The sequence below is a fragment of the Pongo pygmaeus genome, chromosome 4 (assembly GCF_028885625.2).
Source record: "Pongo pygmaeus isolate AG05252 chromosome 4, NHGRI_mPonPyg2-v2.0_pri, whole genome shotgun sequence".
In the NCBI taxonomy this organism is placed as follows: domain Eukaryota; kingdom Metazoa; phylum Chordata; class Mammalia; order Primates; family Hominidae; genus Pongo; species Pongo pygmaeus.
The window spans coordinates 34068077-34088404 of NC_072377.2; the positions used below are offsets into that span (position 1 = coordinate 34068077).

The 20328-nt window shown below is 40.0% G+C and overlaps 1 protein-coding gene across 1 annotated transcript in view; it reads right to left on the reverse strand.

Annotated features, from left to right (window-relative positions):
- ADAMTS12 (ADAM metallopeptidase with thrombospondin type 1 motif 12) overlaps positions 1-20328 on the reverse strand; it is a 381409-nt gene that overhangs the window by 76597 nt on the left and 284484 nt on the right. The window contains exons 14-16 of the mRNA XM_054489129.2: positions 18531-18651; positions 10154-10398; positions 8563-8701 (exon numbers count right to left, since the gene is read on the reverse strand). Of these exons, the coding sequence (XP_054345104.1) occupies positions 8563-8701; positions 10154-10398; positions 18531-18651 (505 nt within the window). The remainder of the gene's footprint in view (positions 1-8562; positions 8702-10153; positions 10399-18530; positions 18652-20328) is intronic.

Here is a 20328-nt window from a genome sequence, read left to right on the forward strand (position 1 = left end):
ATATAAAAAGCATTTAAGATGTGTACAGGGTAGATCGAGAAGTTTCAGCATTCATATAACAGGAGTCACAGAACAGAGAATGAAGAGGATAATCAATGAGTAGTATTTAAATGGATAATTACTAAGAATTTTCTGGCACTGCTTTTTAACAATTATGTTTTACATATATTCATTCATTCAATTCTCATGCCAACCATACAACATTTCTCACATTTATAGATGAAGAAATTGAAGCACAAATAAGTTATACAAAGTTATATAGTTGATAGTTGGTTAAGCTGGGATTTCAATCTGAACAATCTGGTTCCAGAGGCCACAATCTTCTTTTTTTTTTTTTTTTTTGAGACGGACTCTCGCTCTGTTGCCCAGCCTGGAGTGCAGAGGTGCAATCTCAACTCACTGCAACCTCTGCCTCCCTGGTTCAAGTGAATCTCCTGTCTCAGCCTCCCAAGTAGCTGGGACTACAGGCGCACATCACCTCGCCCAGCTAATTTTTGTATTTTTTGTAGAGATGGGGTTTCACCATGTTGGCCAGGCTGGTCTCAAACTCCTGACCTCAGGGGATCTGCCCGCCTCGTCCTCCCAAAGTGCTGGGATTACAGGCGTGAGCCACTGCACCCATCCCAGAGGTTACAATCTTAATGAACTACCATGACATACTAATAGGGCTATTTATTACTTAAGAATGAGAAAGAGAGCCATGAGACCAGGAAAGATTTTACACAATTGCAGGAGACACTTACCTGAATGCATCTCTATCTTAAAGGAAAATAGTAGCCAGTTAACAGGAAGAAAGAATAACATAAATGAATGAGAAAATGAGGAGTACCTATTGACCCATATGGTCAAGGAGAAGTGTGAAGAAACTGTAAGGATGAGTGGCCTTCACGCACAGACCACTGCATGCCCACTCTAGCCACTTGATCTGCAGACAACTTACCTTTGAATGCATTCATGAGTCCTATGTGAGGACAGAAGCATGAAGAAAAATCTCCCCCACCTAACCAAAGTAGGACTGACTAGAACCAGTGGAGAAAGTTCTTTGGAAGCAAGAACAGCAATGGACACAAACCACTGTTATTCTTATTTTATATAAAGTTGCAGAGAAAAAAGAGGAAAAGTAACCCAACTCATATACGAGCCTTCTATAACTTTGATACCAAGCTGAACAAGGAGAGTGCTGGAAGGGAATATTAAAGACAGATCTCATTCATGAATGCAGATGCAAAAGTCCCAAGTGAAATATTAGCAAACAGAACTCAACAGGGTATATAATACATGTATAAATTTATACTACATTAAGTAAGCTTTATCAAAGGAATGCCAGTGCAGTTCAATAACAGAAAATCTATTCATGAAATAACCAACTCCTTTAGCATATTAATGGAGAAAAACTATATGATCATCTCAGTAGATGCAAAAAAAATTAAACAGATTCAACACTCATTTATAATAAGGTAATAAGCCAGCAATAGAAGAACTTTTTTTTTCGCTGATAAGGATTATCCAAAGCATTCTTATCAAAGTCAAGAGAAAGGCATACATGTCTCTTATTTGTCTATTGTGATCTATTCCATTCAGCACTCTGTTAGAGGCCCAATGCAATGCAATGCAATGAATTGAAAAAACAAAAAGTAAAACATCTGGAAAGGAGATAAAAATTTTCTTATTACTGAAACAAAAATTCAAAAAATTCTACAGACAAACTAATAGAGTTCAGCAAGGTTGCCAGATACAAAATTAAAACACAAAAATCAAGAGCATTCCTATGTATCTCTAAGGAGAAAATAATTCTTAAAGAATCCCAAAGACCTGAATAGAGAGATATATTGTATTCATGCCTTGGCTATTCAGGATGTTTTTTGGTTCCATATGAATTTTAAAATAGTTTTTTTCTAGTTCTGTGAAGAATCTAAATGGTAGTTTAATAGGAATAGCATTGAATCTGTAAATTGCTTTGGGCAGTATGGCCATTTTAATGATATTGATGCTTCCTTTCCATGAGCATGGAATGTATTTCCATTTTTTTTGTGTCATCTCTGATTTCTTTGAGCGGTGTTTTGTGGTTCTCCTTGTAGAGATCTTTCACCTCCCTAGTTAGCCGTATGTATTCAGAACCAGGAAAACTCAGTTTTAAAGGTATCAATCCTCACATAAGTAACATACAAATTGATCACAATTCCAATAAGGATTTTCTTGGAGTTTTACAAACTGATAAATAAGCAAAGGCCAGGAATAGATAAGAAGATTTTTAAAGAGAAAGAACTAGATAAGGAATTTTAATACTAACACATATATAAAGCTGCAAAAATTAGAGAACTAGATCAATGCAACAGAATAGGAGCCAGGAAATAGACCCACACCTATAAGCAAATTGGATAAATGCCAGTGAAAGAGCTTCCAGATGGCTAAACACATGGAAGTTCCCGGAGGGTGGAACACCCAGAGGGGGGCATGGAAGCTCTATCACCTTTTCACACATCTTGCCCTATGCATCTCTTCATCTGTTTCCTTTGTAACATTCTTTAGAATAAACCGTGCCACACCTGGGAAGGAGGAAAGACACACAAAAAGCATCAAGCACAGAACCTGTCATCCAGGAGTTTACAGTCTGGCAAAGGAGATAAGATATGCACACAAATATTATAATTAAAATTAAAAGTCGGCAAATAATCAGAGGTAGATGAAGACAGAGTTCGATCATTTTAACAATAGAATTCTGTGCTTTAAAAACCAAGCTAATAAGATTTTAATGACTACAATTCCTAAAAAGTTGGGTCTTTTTACAGATGTGCTTACAAAACTGGATGGAAAAAGGAAAACAGAAGAGAATCATCACTTATCATGCTTAGAGTTCTCACGGATGGGATACAGTGAGTTTGTTGAGATGCAGTTCCTTTGACTGTCTGCTAGTGGCAAAGCATCACACAGCTGCCCCAGAGAAGCCACAATGAACACACCTTTTCACACGCAACTGCAGGAACAAGAGGAAAGAAAACCAGTTCCACCCAGAGGTACAGACAAAGAAAAGCACCCTCCCAAGGAGCCTGCATGGTAAGTGACCATGGAGAGCATCACTCGGTCAGAAAGGCAGGTGAGTTATTAGCTTAGTCCCGGCCCTCCTATTTAATGCAGGACAGTGGTGATGTTTAACAAACCCTGGCTGTGGTGATAAGCCTAGGATCTGATGGAGGAAATCCAATTGAAAAGCAGCCAAGGGAAATAACAAGCTGGAAACAGATGTTCCAGCTACTAGGATGCACACACATTTAACCTGAATTACATGTAGGTGGGGTGGGATGAGAGCATTCATTTCTAAGTACTGTCTAGAGATTTCACCTCCTCCCCCATACAGATATTGTCAAGTGCAGTTATAGCCATCCACATTAGTTTTGTCAAATTCTCAGCAATTTCTTTAAAATAAGGTATTAAAATAATAACAGCTTTAAAAGTGCCAACAAGGAGGGGTTGTCATATTAAATAAATGTGGTTGGAATAATTGATTATTCCTAAGGAAACTGGATTCCTACTTTATACCTCACACAAAAAATAAGTTTAGGTGGGTTAAACTCCCTATGTGAAATTCAAAATCTAAAACTTTTAGAAGAAAATATAGGATCATATCTACATACAGGATAGAAAAGTATTTTTAGTTAAGACACCAAAGCACAAACTTTAAAGGGAAAACAGACAAAATTCATTATATTAAAAATTTAACTTTTTTTTTTTTTTTGGAGACAGGTTCTCACTCTGTTGCCCAGGCTGGAGTGCAGTGGTAGGATCTTGGCTCACTGCAGCCTCAACCTCCTGGACTCAGGTAATCCTCATGCCTCAGCCCCCACAGTAGCTGGGACTACAGGCACCCACCACCACCACCACCACACCTGGCTAAGTTTTGTATTTTTTGTAGAGACAGAATTTCACCATGTTGTCCAGGCTGATCTCAAAATCCTGGGCACAAGTGATTTCCTGCCTCACAAAGTGTAATATTTCTACTTAATATGAGTTCTGCTTAATGAAAATAAGTCAACGTAAACAAAGTTTAAAAGACAAGGCAAAGACTAGAACAGAGACTTGCAACATTTTTGGTTCATATTGCCCTTCATGTTTCAGTCATTTTTCATGAGGCCTCTACGCAGAATAAAACATTTAACAGTTCCATTCATTAAATAATTCAGTCTTAATAAAGATTTATGGTCCAACAACTTAGTAGCCATCTGAAAAAATAATACATATAAATTGAAAACCAGGCCAGGCATGGTGGCTCATGCCTGTAATCCCAGAACTTTGGGAGGCCAAAGTGGGAGGATCACCTGAGGTCAGGAGTTTGAGACCCGCCTGACCAACATGGAGAAACCCCGTCTCTACTAAAAATACAAAATTATCCAGGCGTAGTGGCGCATGCCTGTAATCCCAGCTACTCGGGAGGTTGAGACAAGAGAGAATCTCTTGAACCCGGGAGGTGGAGGTTGCGGTGAGCCGAGATTGAGCCATTGCATTCCAGCCTGTTCAACAAGAACGAAACTCCGTCTCAAACAAACGAACAACAACAACAAAAAGAAAAACAAAATAGTATTTTTGTTTCATTTTAAATTAACTTGATGAGATGTGTGCCTCTATTGGATACTGTACAACTTTTCAAATCTTGGAATGAGACACCATATTTCCGGTTTCACATTGATTTTCAGGTGGTACTTGATTTTTTAATCACAGCAACCACTAAAAAACCAGTTTCACAAACATAGAATGTCATTGAAAAGAAAGCAGTATGACCTAACCTTGAACTACCTTGAGCAGGTAGTAGACACATGATGTCCAACAAATGTTAACTCCTGCTGTGTTTCCCTTTAACATTTCATTGTTTCCCTGGAAAATTTAAAATATTCCATGGCACCCTATGAGTTCACAAATTTACTCCTACAATATGCACAGACTGTATGACCTAGGAATTTTACTTTTAGGTATACATATTAAAGAAGCCCAAATATTGAGGTAATAAGGGAATAATCATAAGGTATTCATTATAGAATTGCAGAAATATTTATAGATGCAAAATAGTAGAATGTATAAATAAATGATGATATACTCATGGAATGGAATAGTACACAACCCTTAAAATAAATGTATGAGAGACTGGGCACAGTGGCTTATGCCTGTAATTCCAGCACTTTGGGGGGCCAAGGCAGGTGGATCACTTGAGGTCGGGAGTTTGAGACCAGCCTGGCCAACATGGTGAAACCCCGTCTCTACTAAAAATACAAAAATTAGCTGGATGTGATGGTGCATGCCTGTTATCTCAGCTACTCGGGAGGCTGAGGCAAGAGATCACTTGAACCCGGAGGTAGAGATTGTGCCATTCCACTCCAGCCTGGGCAAAAGAAAAAAAATGTGCTAGAGCTACTTTAATCAACGTGGATTTACCTTGAAAGCATAATGTTGAGGGGGAAAAAAGACAAAGCATGGTATAGTGCATATGATACTGTTTGCAGAAAGCTTAAATGCCTGAGAAACAACCCTATATAATGTGTATGGCTATACATACGTATAGTAAAGGTATTTAACCATATACACGAGAATAATAAACACTAGTTTCACGACCCTAGTTAACCCTGGGGAAAAAGTGAAGGAAGTGGATGTGGAATGAGCTTCTTGACTGTAGTTGTGGGATTTTTTTTTTTTGTCTTTAATAGTAAAGATTGAAACAAACAACAAAATGGTAAGAGCAATAAAGCTGAGTGGTTAATACAAAGGAATTTTTTACTACATTCTCTATTTTGCTAGTATGCTTGAAATGTTTCTCAGTAAAACTAAAATAACACAATAATTAAAAAAATAAAATAATTGCTACCACCTATTTGTAACCCATTTATTATGGAAATCAATTTGGTAATAAGTTAATATTATCCGGTAATTTGGTATAAGTCAATTATCAGAATATTTATATTCTTTGAACCTAGATATTTCATATAGAAATTAAAAACTCAGGAGACCATTTTTTTACACAGGTCCCCAAATGCTCATCAGAAGAACAGCAATAAGGAATTGGTTAAATAAATTTTGCTTTATCTTTTCAGCAAATTAAATGCATCCTTAAAATTGATAGCTATGAAGATTGTCTAACACATGAAAAAGTATCCGTGTTGTGATAAGTGAAAATATATGTGTCATGTACATAAATGCATCCATATACACACAACTGTATACCTCTATGATTAGAAAAAATGCACCGAAAGGAAAGAAAAGCAAAGTAGCAAAAGTGCATGTGTTAGGGTGGTGACAATTTTTCATGTTTCAGTAATGTGTTTAACTTACTTTTACAGTGTAGAAACTTTTGGCTTAAATAAAATAAAAATCCATCACTGAATGATTCAGTGTTTCAGGCAACCTTCCAGTGTTACATTTAGCAATGTGTGTCCTGTGTGAATAATAGCATTTCATTCTCTGTGTTTGAGAGTATTACAGTAGATATGCTGCTGTCTTTCTCCTTTGCCAGAGTAAGATTTGCCCTCGCTCAAACAGTGTGGCTGAAGTTCAGGTGAGCATGTGAGCATTGTGATCTTTCCCATTAAGGCTTAGTAATCAGAGTGACATTTACCTAGGTAGGTGGAGGTGCTGCTGAAGGCTTAGGCTGTAACAACACCAAATGTCTGATTCACATCTGGTAAGAATGTCCAATTTCCTAGCTGACTTCAGATGTCTTTTTATGATCACTGCACAATTTAGTCACTTATCTCTTGATTCCTGATGTTCTGAAATATTGTGTGTGTGATGCAAAGGGTCCATTCTGTCTTGAAATAGAAGCAAGTGGAGGATGTTCTCTTGTTTCTTTCAGGGGTCCCTGCCATCAGCACTGGCTGTTTCATTCCATGGTGTCCTGTGACAAATGACTTAGAGCTTAAACTTGTACTTCATAGAAAGATGAGAACAAAGAAGATGACAAATCGACAAAGTACTTATCTCTATAGTCACTATGACTTCATTTTCCTCCCGTTGCTCCTCAGGGGAAGTTTTTTTCACCCACTTATTTTCTGCTTAAATTGCCTTCACCTAACTCCAAGCCCAGCCCCCAACCCTGGGCAGTGGTAGGCAGTACGTTTGGAAATGCTAAAGGCAGCGGTAGGAATGGCAGGACTGACTCTCCTATCAACTCCGCTCATGGCTGCTACCACAGACTGCACCTTTGACCTTAATAGATTTCCAGAGGGTTAGTTAGCATTGTTAAATATCACAAAATTTAATTTTATTCTTATGAATTCTAAAAGCTAACCTTGGCTTTCTGTGCTGAAATGGGGAAAGAAAGAAGTTGATAATACAAACATTGTTTGTAAGATTGATGGTGCACAACTCTCAGGGGTGGGAAAGCCAGTGCAGGTGCTGCAGAGACCTGGTATGTGAGAGGGAAGCCTGTTGGGGAGTAGGCTATGGTCTTCTGGTCCATTCACTGATTCAATTTTCTTCCCTTTTGCTAATTCTGGCACATCACTCTGCAGCTGTCCTAGTTTTGCAGGTTGCAGTTACAGGCTAGAGGCAAGAAGTTTTAGAACAGACTTAGACATGACCCAAAGGAGAAAGAGAGGTAGAGGCTTTTGCATATGGCGATATTACTAAAGCCCCCTAAATGAGTGATATAGCCCCAAGTATTCAACAGGCCCTGACCCCTGCCTTCATAGGGTTTGGGAAAGTTCATCCAAGACTGCAGCAGAGACATTCCATGCTCCTCAAATGTCCACGTATCCCTCCATAATTGCCAGCCTCCCTTTGCAGTTAGATGGTACCCATGTGACTAATGCCAACCAATGAGATGTGAGTGGAAGTGACTTGCAGCACCTCCAGGCCAAGGCTGTCAACAGAGCCAGGGTGCCTCTCCCATCTTTCTTTCCTTATGGGGCAAGCTGGAAGCCATGTGTTTTTTATGTCTTATGTAGGAAATGAAGCAGAGCCTTCTAACCTGCTTCAGGCATACAGTGGGTTAAAAATCAACCTTCATTGTGTTGAATTACTAAGATTTCAATTTTTTTATTCTTGTGGCAGAACTTATCCCATCCTAACTAATACATGGCAGCAAGTGAACCTCTCCAGTGCTTGATTTTGTGAGAGTAAGCTACTCCTCTGTTGTATGTATAAAAATGGATAAATAGGAGATGGAGAAAGAGTACTGGGTTAGGAATCAGAAGAGCTGGTTATGGTTTGAATTTGGCCATGATTTATGGTACACATTTGGGGAGTTATTCCGCTTTTCTGGTCTTCAGGTTCTCAACCAGAGCAGTGGTTGTTAATGCTTTTTGTTTGACACGTAACGAAACCTTCAAACAAAGGTTTTACGGAAAACTTTTATCAACTTTTTTATCAGCTCTATAAAAGGCCAGTATACAGAGCTAATAAAAGAAAAACTGCCTCTCTTCAAACCATGCCCATGTTCACTGTCCACAGAGGCCCCTGGCCATCTTGGTGGAGCCCTGCAGATCCATGGGCAGAGAGCACAAAACAAATCACTGGTGTAATCGCCTCTGTGACCTGCTCTGAGGCTGGCATGGCTTCATAGTGAGAGTGGCTGTTTCTCACCTGTCCCGCAGGTCACACTGCACTCTGTCCAGTGGCCATACTGCCAGAAGTACATCTGCTGCTCAACATCATTGTCAAGGCCATCTTTCTGGATTGTGTACTCATACTTGATGCCAGGGTTAGTCACCTGGAATAGAAGCTAAAAGGCAAGAGAGGGGTCATGTCAAACTGTCATGACTTTATACCATAAGCCAGTCATGTAAAAACACCACACAATGTCAGTCATCTAAAATTAGTAATGGGAGCATGCATTGGAATAAATGCCATTAAATAGATCTATACCTATGTCTGTGCCTATGTCTATACCTATGTCTGTGTCTAAGTTCATATCTATATATCTACATCTACCTCTATAGCTATATATTCTCCATCCAATTATTTCTTGGCTGGATTCCCATGGGAATTTCAGTTCACATAAATGAGGAGATCAAATCATATGGGGAGTACTCTGTGGAAATGGCAAGGAGTGTCCTTTCCAACAATAGGCCAATAGGTTACTTTGTGTTCTTACGCACTTACCAGCTTTGTGAATATAGGTAAGTGCCATAGTTTGTCCATATACAAAGTGGGGATAATAAATAGTGCATATTTGTAGGATTGTTGTGAGGGTTAAATTAGTAAACACATGGAAAGTGGCTAGAACAATGGCTCAGCAAATGTTAACTTGTATTATGTTTGTTATTGTCGTCTTACAATGGCTTTCCCTACCTCTCAGGCTACTCAGTACCTTTAACAAATAGCAGTTCTGAGCTAACAATGGTCATGGGCTTTAGCTTAGGTATGCTGCTCTTGGGATCATCCCCTTAGTTCCCTCTCTTGCAGGCAATCTACTTATCACATGTTTAAAATGGATTCACCTTAAACATAGAGGCATTGGATTGGTTGCTCCCTGGGACTGGGGATTCCCATGTGTTAATCCTCGCCTGTGTCAGAAACAAAGTCTCCCGACACTCATGGATCACAGCTGCCATGCTTGACCTTCAGCTTCTGTGAGTGCTCTGATCTCTGGCTCGAAAAGGACGTCTCTCTAACTTTAGACTGTGGCTGGATCTAACTCCTTGGCCATCTGTCATCCTCAACCTGCCTTGCTGCTATTGGTATATTCATTCCACCCCTTTTCTACAGTTCTGTGGCCAATATGAAAGATAAATTTCTTGTACCTTTGAAGAGCACATATTGTATTCTAACTCCTCCTTCCAGCAAGAATTTCACAAAGCCAAATGCTTTGCTTGAGGACAACACAGAGTAACATGTCAGTTTATCCCCACTGCTGGAAAGCTACTTGGAAACCCGTGCCACAATGACAATAGACTTCAGGAAAAATCACCCTCAATTAAATCAGCCCAGAAGCTGAACTCCAACCTCCCAGTGGGTGGTTTTAAAGCACCTTGCATTTTGTTATGGGGGTTTCAGCAATATCTAGGCAATAAAGGATTAACAGCACAAACTAGTATCTCATTCCCCTCCTTGCTCCTTGCCAAAAGAGGTTTCAAAGATTCTGACTTAATGTCCCCTAGCAAGTACCTTGGGGAAAAAGGAGAAGTATTCTAACTAGCACACATGTCAGCAGTTTCCCTCCTTTCTGCATTACCTGGATCCATACAGACTCATTGGTGGGACCTGTGGCCATCAACTTTTCCAGGTCTCCTTTCCTGTCATACTGAAAGACAGTCCCTGCCAGCTTATAGTTCCCATTCCACTGGATAATAAACCCTCCATTTAGGTAATATTTTTCAGGATCTTCACTCCTGATGGCCAGGAAGTTTCCAGCTCCCTCAATTTCCATCACTCTTATGTCCCTTGCTCCTTTTGGAATGAGCCCAATGTCAACATAACCTAAAGAGAGAAGACACAATCATGAAAGAGGCACGCCAGCTTCTCAGCTGAATGCGAACTGTTTCTGACCCATTGTTCATCCTCTTTCCAGCCTCCCCATCATTTAGTGACCTTGCTGGGTGGCCACTGGAATTGGCAGAAGCATTAATTATGGGGGATTTTCAAGAACTTGGACAGGACCAGAATTCTCAGGAGTTTTGTGACTCAATATGTGCCCAGTTTTGTAAGGAGGGGTGAAATAAGTGCAGATTGGACTCTGAAGCTTTTGTGGTTGATCTAGCATTTATTTTTCTGTAATTTTATGTTGATAGTTCAAAACCCTAAAGCTCCTTGCTAGCTTCCTGCTAGTATTTCTGCTTCCCCCTTTGTTGCTACTATTAAATTAGACTTCCTAAACATTGCATTGGATATATACTTTTCCTCACCCCCTTGCCAGGAGGTTAAAGTCAGACTCTTAGAAGTAATGTAATCCTAGCTTCCATTCATTAAGAAAATCCTGGAGGGAATCTCAGATTGTTTGCTACCTGGCTATCTTGAATACAGCCTGTGATGAGGAACTCAACTCTGGGTACAGCCTTTTATACTGTTGGACGATTCTATTCATTAGAAAGTTTTCTTTCTCATTTTTTCTTTTGTATATCACTGAAATAGGAACTTATAATTTATTCTCTTGTGTTTTAATTCAGCCTTCTGAAAAAGCATCATGGGTTGACATTTACTTAAAGATAACAATCAACTCTAGCCACGGTCTTATTCTTGTTTAATGGTCATTATGGTAAGAGGCACACTGGTGAGAAAATTAACACTTAGTGGTTGCCAGTGTTTGCCAAGCTCTATGCTAAACATTTTATGCATTCACTTTATTTATGCTTCTTGAGAACCATTACCTCATAAAATGGAAAGAACATGGACTTGGAGGTTGGCATTGTGAGAGGAATTCTGGGGCAATGGGAGTTGAAAGACTTGCATTCTAGTCTCTGCATTTCTGCAAATCAGCTCTATGACTTTCATTGATTCATCTAACTTCTTTGAATCTCATTGCACAGAAGGGGATTGAATGATGACGTCTGCAGTCCCTCTCAGCTCTAATAGTGAGTGATTTTTCTCTTTCGTAAGCTAACTATTCTTTGTTCTTAACTTTTTTTTTAAATATAAAATACAGTTTTAAGACACTGATGATCTTGGTCATTTTTCCACTGGATATGCACTAGGTTATTTGGTCTGATGAGCAAGCCCTTCCTCTTTGTCACCTGAAAGTGCCTCAATTTCTTCATCTTCCTCTGGCGCTAAAGAAGTATGGGGTCCTAGGGGTCAAACCCTGGCCTGTCCAGAAAGAATAATTTGCTCTGAAACTGGATACAGATCACAACCTCAGCCTCATTTTTCAAATTGGCAGCTCTCATCCAGAGGAACCAAAATGTGGTTTGCGCAGTATTCAATTAAGTTCCATTTGGCTCTCAAACACTTGCCTGGAACAGCTGATTAAAACCATTAATGTATGACCACCTCAGGGAAGATATTGATCACATGTAATCGAGGCTAATGTTTTTTAAAAATAAATGTCCTCCGAGTGTTGCTATCTGCAGTCATTATCATACTTAGGATGTTGCATTCCTTTTCATATCAGAGCTCATGCAGGTAAATGAACTGGTATGAAATACTGTGTCTACCACCTTGTTCCTTGCTTTTAAAAAATGAAAACCTAAATAGAAAACAAAAACAATAAACAACAGAGTTTGCTTTTTATTATTCCTTTAAGAGAGAAAATCCAAAATTAGAAATATTTATTATGGGTAGATTGAAAGAGGCATATTTAATTTACTGCTTCTGAATAGCTTGTAGATAAAAGAAGGACCAGTAAGAATAGCTCCAAAGTACAAGTGGCCCTTAAACAACACAGGGGTTAGGGCACCGAGCCCCTACGCAAGTAAAAATATTTGTGTATAATTTTTGACTATCTCCAAACTTAACAACTTGACCAGAAGCTCTACCAATAACATCAATAGTCCACTAATACATATTTTTTGTGTTATATGCATTATATACTGTATTCTTATGATAAAGTAAGCTAGAGAAAATAAAATGTTAAGAAATTCATGATGAAATGTATTTACTATTCATTAAGCGGAAGTGGATCATCATAAAGACCTTCATCCTTGTCTTCATGTTGAGTAGGCTGAGGAGGAAAACGAACAGGAGGGGTTGATTTTTCTCTCAGGTAGAAGAGGTGGAAGAAGTGGAGATGGAGGAAGAGAGGCAGACACATTCAGTGAAACTTTGCAGAAATTCATTGTATGCAGAAATTCACTGTAATTTCTGTCTGACATTTTGCTTTTTCATTTCTCTAAAAATGTTCTATATGGTACCAATCCTTCTTCCACCATTTGCTTTAGTTTCAGTGTCTGTATCATAGAAGAGTCTACGTCGTATAAGAAATCAAAAGCAGTCTTGAGTAATCAGAACCCTTCTGTTAGACTGTCCAATGTCTATTTGTTTTCTGGCACTGTTTCTTCTCCATCTTCTTTCCGGGACAGTCGTCTGGTCCTGGTTCGGAAGCACTCTCTTTATCAGTTTGTCTTCTGTTAATTCCCCTGGTGTGGTGTCTAGCAACTCTTGAATTTCTCCAAAATCTATATCTTGAAACCCTTCACCCTTGCCTTTCTCACATATTCACAATCTCTTTCATGATTTCCTTGATTGTCTCTGTTACAAGTCCTGTGAAGCCATCCACAACATTGGGACACAGTTTTCTCCAGCAGAAATTTACTCTTGGACTTGATGGGTTTCATGGCATTTTCTAGGACAATGGCATCTTCAACGTTGTAATCTTTCCAGACTTTCATGACGTTTCTATCAGAGTTCTCTTCCATAATGTTGACACTCCTTTCCAAAGAGTATTGGGTGTAATGAGCATAAAAGATCCTTATGACCCTCTGATCTAGAGGCTGAATTAGAGACACTGTGTTTCTGGGAAAGTAGGCCACTTTGATGCCTTTGGTGCTGAGTTCATGGGGTTTTGGGTAGCCAGGGGCATTGTTCAATATCAAAAGAACTTCAAAAGGCAGTTCCTTACTGGCAAGGTACTTCCTGACTTTATGGACAAAGCATCAGTGCATCCAATTCAGAAGAAGCATTCTCATTGTCCAGGCCTTCTCCTTGTACAATCAAAAGACTGGCAGCTTGTGTTTATCTTTTCCCTTCAAGGCTGTTAGGTTAGCTCCTTTACAGATCAGAAACCTGACTGCATTTGCACAAAACAATAGAGGTAGCCTATTCCTTCCTGCCTTAAATCTGGTATTCGTTTATCTTCTTTACTAGTAAATGTCCTTTTTAGCATTTTTGCCCCACAATAGGGCACTTTCATCCACATTAAAAATCTGTTCAGGCAGATTTTTTTCTCTTCAAGGATTTTCTTAATGGCAGCTGGAGACTCATCTGATGTCTCTTGCAGAAGCTGCTTCTCCTGTTATCCTGACATTTTTAAAACCAAACCTCTTTCAAAAATTATCAAATCATACTTTGCAGGTATTAAATTATCCAGCTTTAGGTCCCTCTCCTTCCTTTTGCTTTAAGTTGTCATATAATAACTTTGCTATGTATGTATGTATGTATTTATTTATTTTTTGAGATGGAGTCTCGCTCTGTCACTAGGCTGGAGTGCAGTGGCGTGATCTGGGCTCACTGCAACCTCTGCCTCCTGGGTTCAAGCGATTCTCCTGCCTCAGCCTCCTGAGTAGCTGGGACTACCAGCACTCGCCACCACGCACAGCTAATTTTTGTACTTTCAGTAGAGACAGGGTTTCACTATGTTGGCCAGGATGGTCTCGATCTCTTGACCTCGTGATCTGCCCTCCTCGGCCTCCCAAAGTGTTGGGATTACAGGCGTGAGCCACTGCACCTGGCCAATGACTTTGCTTTATGTTGAATCATATCAGAGTCTATAGGTATGGTATGCCTTTCCTATAGCAGTCCTGCATCGATGTGAAAGCTACATGAAAGATAAAAAGTTTCACAAAAAGTGCAAGGTTTTTGTACCTGCTGGCATAGCTGTAGTGATGGCTTTACAAATTTCCTTTTCTACACTAGATTCATTTATCTTGAAGTAGCAGACAGCTATAGCTGCAGACCTCAATCTATGGTACATATCAAGCAATTCAACTTTTTCCTGTAATGTCATGACTTTTCTCTGCTTCCTGGGAGCATTTCCAGCATCACTAGTGGCACTTTGTATGAATCCCATGGTGTTATTCAAGTTTTATGGTATTGTGCTAAACACAATGAAAAATATTCAAGAATTGCAGGAGATCACTTTTTACTGTGATACGCAATTTACTGGACAAATCTCCTCACGTGGAAACGATTAGCATCACACAGCGTTTTAAGCAGATATTTGCAACACTTGAGCTCACCACAATAGCAACAGGAGGCGGCTATGAAATTATTATGGTAGTATACAGTATTACTACAGTCACTTTTATGCAGTTATGATTTAATACTGCATCTTTGGTTTGTTTACATTTCTCTCAATTGCAAATGGTGCCATGTATGGTCTGTAAGTGTTTGTGTTCATAAGTTTTAATAGATTTTAACTTTTTATAATAGATTTGTGTATATTTTATGGTAGTAAATGATAAAAAAGACTAATATCTACATATATTTTGTGCATTCATGGCATACCTTTTTCTTAATTTTTCTGATATGTCTAGGCTACACAGTTCATCTATGAGTTTTCTCAAATTGTTACAAAAATCTCCAAAACATTTTTCAATATATTTATTGAAAAACATCCTCATACTAAGTGGACTCATTTGGTTTGACCCCATGTTATTCAAGGGTCAACTGTATTAAGAATGATGAGTATATTTGTTTAGCAAATCAATTTTCTTGCATCTTCATCAGTGTAAGCATTAGTTGCTTGCACTAGTATGAGGAGAAGAGGAGAAACAATTTTGACCTCAAACAAGAAGTCTCTGGGTCCAAGGAGACCACCTGGAGAAACTAGTCCATCACTATCCCAGCCTTGAGCACATTGAGCTGAAAGAATACTCAGGATGCCTGTAATCCCAGCACTTTGGGAGGCCGAGATGGGTGGATCATGAGGTCAGGAGTTTGAGACCAGCCTGGCCAATATGGTGAAACTCCATTTCTACTAAAAAAATACAAAAATTAGCCAGGCGTGGCGTCATGCACCTGTAATCCCAGCTACCAGGGAGGCTGAGGCAGGAGAATTGCTTGAACCCAGGAGGCAGAGATTGCAGTGAGCCTAGATCATACCACTGCACTCCAGCCTGGGTGACACAGCAAGACTCCATCTCAAAAAAAAAAAAGAATATTCAGGATGTTTGAGGATGGGGCAAAAGATAGGCCTTCATTTCTGAGATTGTGATAAGAGACATCATACATTATTGATGCTAGCACACATCTTATCCAACTGTTTTTGTGGTCCACAAAAACAGACTTTACTCACTGGCATATTTGGTCTCCAGTCTTTGACATTTCTAATAAAAATGTGCTCATAAAGAGGTTATACCATTAACCCTGGGCAACTTATCTACCGTGGTCAGCTTGTCTTTTTAAAGATTTATGCTGTCCATTTGAGACAATGCTCACTGCAGGCCAATATCTCATGATTGATGTGTGGAGGCTCCTGGGAAAGGCTGGTCCATGTCTGATCCCAGGCTTGAGAGCAGTGACACGTAGGTGTCTGGTTCAGATACAAACCAGTGCTTGACAGGCTCACAAACCACAGAGTGAGGAAGAAATATATAAAAATAACAGTACCTGGTAGATGTTCTGAGAAGTTAAAATGCCTTGCCTTAGATTTAGACTCTTAGTCTCAGTTATCTCAAAAGAGGGTTGCGAGAGAATTGGAATCTTGTAACACACTGTGAGCAACCATAACCCTCTTGTTAGAAGCTGGTGGAAAGGAATTGTAGGAAAGGGACATGGGAGAAAGAGAACGGAAAACACAAAGGCACAGGGAGATGTCAAATGCTCAGTGGTGGGCATGTGACTAGAGGTATTGAAATCTTGGAGGCAGGAAGAGGTAGGGGTAAGAGGGGAGCAGAAGACATTTATAATCCCTCTTTCTCATTCCCAAGAGACCAGGGCAGAGGAAAGAACCCAGAATTAGAGTTGGATTTCCTAAGGGATTACAAGGTTAAGTGGAAGAGACCTGGGAACAACAACTGGTTTTCAATTGAGTTATCATAATATTAGAAGAACAGCACTTCAGAGGCCAAGATAGGAACTCATAAAGAAAATTAAATAAAACAGGTTAGCTGGTCGCAGTGGCTCATGCCTGTAATCCCAGCATTTTGGGAAGCTGAGGTGGGTGGATCACAAGGTCAAGAGATCAAGACCATCCTGGCCAACATGGTGAAACTCTGTCTCTACTAAAAATACAAAAATTATCTGGGTGTGGTGGCGTGCACCTGCAGTCCCAGCCACTTAAGAGGCTGAGGCAGGAGAATTGCTTGAACGCAGCAGCAGACGTTGCAGTGAGCTGAGATTGCAGCACTGCACTCCACCCTGGCGACAGGGCGAGACTCCGTCTCGAAAAAACAAAAACAGAAACAAAAACAAAAAAACAGGTTAAATGAAGAAATATGACTTTAAGTGTAACTTTTTATAAGTAAGTAAAGCCACTATAGATAATGAAAAATATTTACAAAACACCTTTGTAAAGCTTGTAAAAACATTGGCTATCATAGGGTGCTTAATCACAAGCCTAAGACATACGGGTTATCATTCACATTCCAAATAAGTAATCCAGAGAGTATTTTTCATCCATAATAAAGCTATTAATCAAAGACATGAAATACAATCTTCCAGTGGTAATTCTCATGGGCAGGACGAGCATTACATCTCACAACTTAACCTTAGTAATCCAATAGTCAAAGATGAAAAATAGGGATGGAAATTAAATTTAGACTGCTGTTATGATTACTAGGGAATAATAGGTCATGTAATTAAGTGAAGGACACACTTGATCCTCTCAGGATCCTACTCAATAACTTCATCCTGGGTAGGAAGCATGTTTAGAAGAGAGATATTATTTTTCCAGAATCCAGGAAAACAGGGCTTTACCATCTCTCAAAGTGGCTATCACTTCCTGTCCTGGGCATCACCCCTGTGTAGCAGACACTGCCTCTCTCCCCTCAGGCCCTACTGCAGTAGTGCATGATGGATTCCCTACTCCCAGCATCTCTATGGAATCCAGAGAATTAACAGTCCGATCTCCCTAGAGTAACCCCAACCCATGACTGGTGGAAAGTGGCGTATATTATCTCAATTCCTTCACCCCTCGGGTCGGGGAAACTCAGAGGTGCAAGATCTGCCATGGCTCCCATATAATGGTTCACCCTTTCTTAGCTGCCTTCCTTGGGAACTGACTCTTCCTTGGGGTCCACCCTTGAAGATGGACTCTTCATGCCCTGAGGACTATCCATAGCTCAAAGCTGCACAGAGAAGAAACTCCGCAAAAGGTGACTATGGGAAAAGAATAGTAAACTGTGGGTAAGAAGGGGATGCTAGGTGGAGGAGCTGTCTGGAAAGTCATAAGGGACCAGTGGGTGGGACCCCCTCCCAGGGAGCAATTGGGAATAAACGAGATTTGATGCAACCCTGCCTTGCTTCTCTTTTGACTTTGAATTGAAGGTGCACCCCAGTTCTTTTGCCTGTAAACCCATTGCTGGCTTCTGTCCTCACTACAGAATCTGTCCTTGTGTCTGCAGCCTTCTCAGCCAGCTTCTGATCTCTTCTCTCCTCTAGTTCTTGGTCTGTTCCAAAGCCATTGACTTTAATGCTGGATCCTGTTGTGATGTTTGTTCCCAAAGGGGATCCTCTCCCAGAGATCACACTCTTACACCTGTTCCTGTGCACAGCCACAAGGCCATTTCAGATCTCTATCTCACTGTGATGCACCCTGTATTTTGTCAGCAATCAACCCCTTTCCTACAACTGCCAAAGAACCCTTACTCCTTTGTGGTAAAGGCTATATTCCATTTTGAATACTTTGAAAATCACAGACTGTTTAAAAAAATAAAAACAAAAACTAGGAATCAATCAACCATTTATCTTGCCCCCCACGTTTGGTCCCCTGCCACTTCGATTATTTATTTGTTTATTACCAGATCCTTCCTTCTGCTTAAACATCTTTCTCACAGTCTGGCAGGAAGAGCCATCTCCCAGGCACACACCGCAGCGATCCTCGGTGGCATTGGAATCGATCTCATAGTCACAGCCAACCATCTGTGGGGAAGAGAGGTGGAGGATGAATGCCCAGGCAAGGGATGCCACCCTTGCCTGGATCTGTGACTTCTTCTTTCCCCTTTGGTGCTTCATAAGACTGGGCAGGAGGTACCAGGTACAAGGACAAATGTTTATTCCTGGTGGCAGCAAGAGGAGTATCCAAGCATCCACCAACGGTAAAGGCACTACTTGCTCAGAGGGGAGGGAGGCACACCTTGAGTGAGTTCTCTAATTTCCTGAGTCAGAGGCAGCACCGAACAAAATCTATGAAAATGTTCCAAAAATCTAACTATGAAAACATCTTGGAGTTGAAGCTGGTAGAGCAGCAAGTCTCTTTCAGATGTGTTCTCATCCTGGAAAAGGAGAGCCACGAAGCTTGGGGTGTTCTGTGGGAGTGGATACCAAAGAATCATGACACTTAGATTGAAAGTCATGAACCGTATCTAACCTTCACCTGGCTTTCTTCCGTGACCACAAGGGAAAGCTATACCATATTCCTTTAGTCATAAGTTTCTTTCTTGTTTGGGAACAATTGTGTCCAGATAGTTTCATTTCCTTTTTGATCTTTAAAGATCATTTTCTTTCTAACTTGAAAGCCACCTCAAATCTACTCAAAGGAAGAATCGTTTGAATCTTTTTTTAGAGAGAGATGGGATCTTGCTATTTTGCTCAGGCCAGAGTGCAGTAGCTATTCACAGCCAACAGCCTTGAACTCCTGGCCTCCCACCTCAGCCTTCTGAGTAGCTGGGACTACAGGTACCACACCAGGCTTATTTTGAGTCTTTAAATACACCCTCTACGAGCTAAACAGATAATGAATGCCCACTAACAGAAAATAGCTTCATTCTTTAGGTTAACTGTCTTTAATTTCCTTTAGGTCCAAAGACTGTGCTGCTTCACCTAGTGGGGGGAAAATAATTAAGTGCTAAGAGATTTTAAAAAAACACCAAAATTTAATTATGCTAATAACAATGGAAAAAAAGGCAATGTGCGAAGCAGGTGCCTTTAGTGACTATGAGTAAAATGCCAACCCTTCACAAGCAATATGTTTGCATCAAGCTTGAGCACCCTCTAATAAGCTGACATCTACAATCATATTCCCGGTGGCCTTCATTCCTCCACTGATTAAGAATGAGCTAGGGAGATTGACTCTGAGGCATATTAATTTTAAAGTATTTTCTTTAATCTCTACCAACAGGGAAATAGATATAAAAATGTGAAGAATAAAGGAAAGAAAGTCAGAAAAGCAAATATCTGAAGCCCAAGTCTTTCTTCTTGAATGGGTAGTTTTATATTTCTAAAGTAATATTTGCCTGCATAACTGAGAGACAAGGGTTGGGGGAAGGAGACACAGCCATGTCCCCAGCATTCTGTCCCACAGCATATTAAATGGGTTCTTGCAGAGACTCACCCAATTTAGTTTTCCTGTGAGCTCCATGCAGTACAATAAAAACTGAATTAAGTATACAACAGTAGGTCTATGAAGACGTAAACCAGTCCTCCTTGTTGCATATAAAACATAAGGGGCTCTCAGGGGAAAAGAAACAAACTTCACTCTTCTCCTTCATAACACGCTCTGGCAACACAGAAAGCCCACAACAGTACACTCTTTCTGCCTTCAGCAGAATCAGACGTGGCTCCACTGCTGTTACCCAATGTGGAAAATGACTTCAGCAT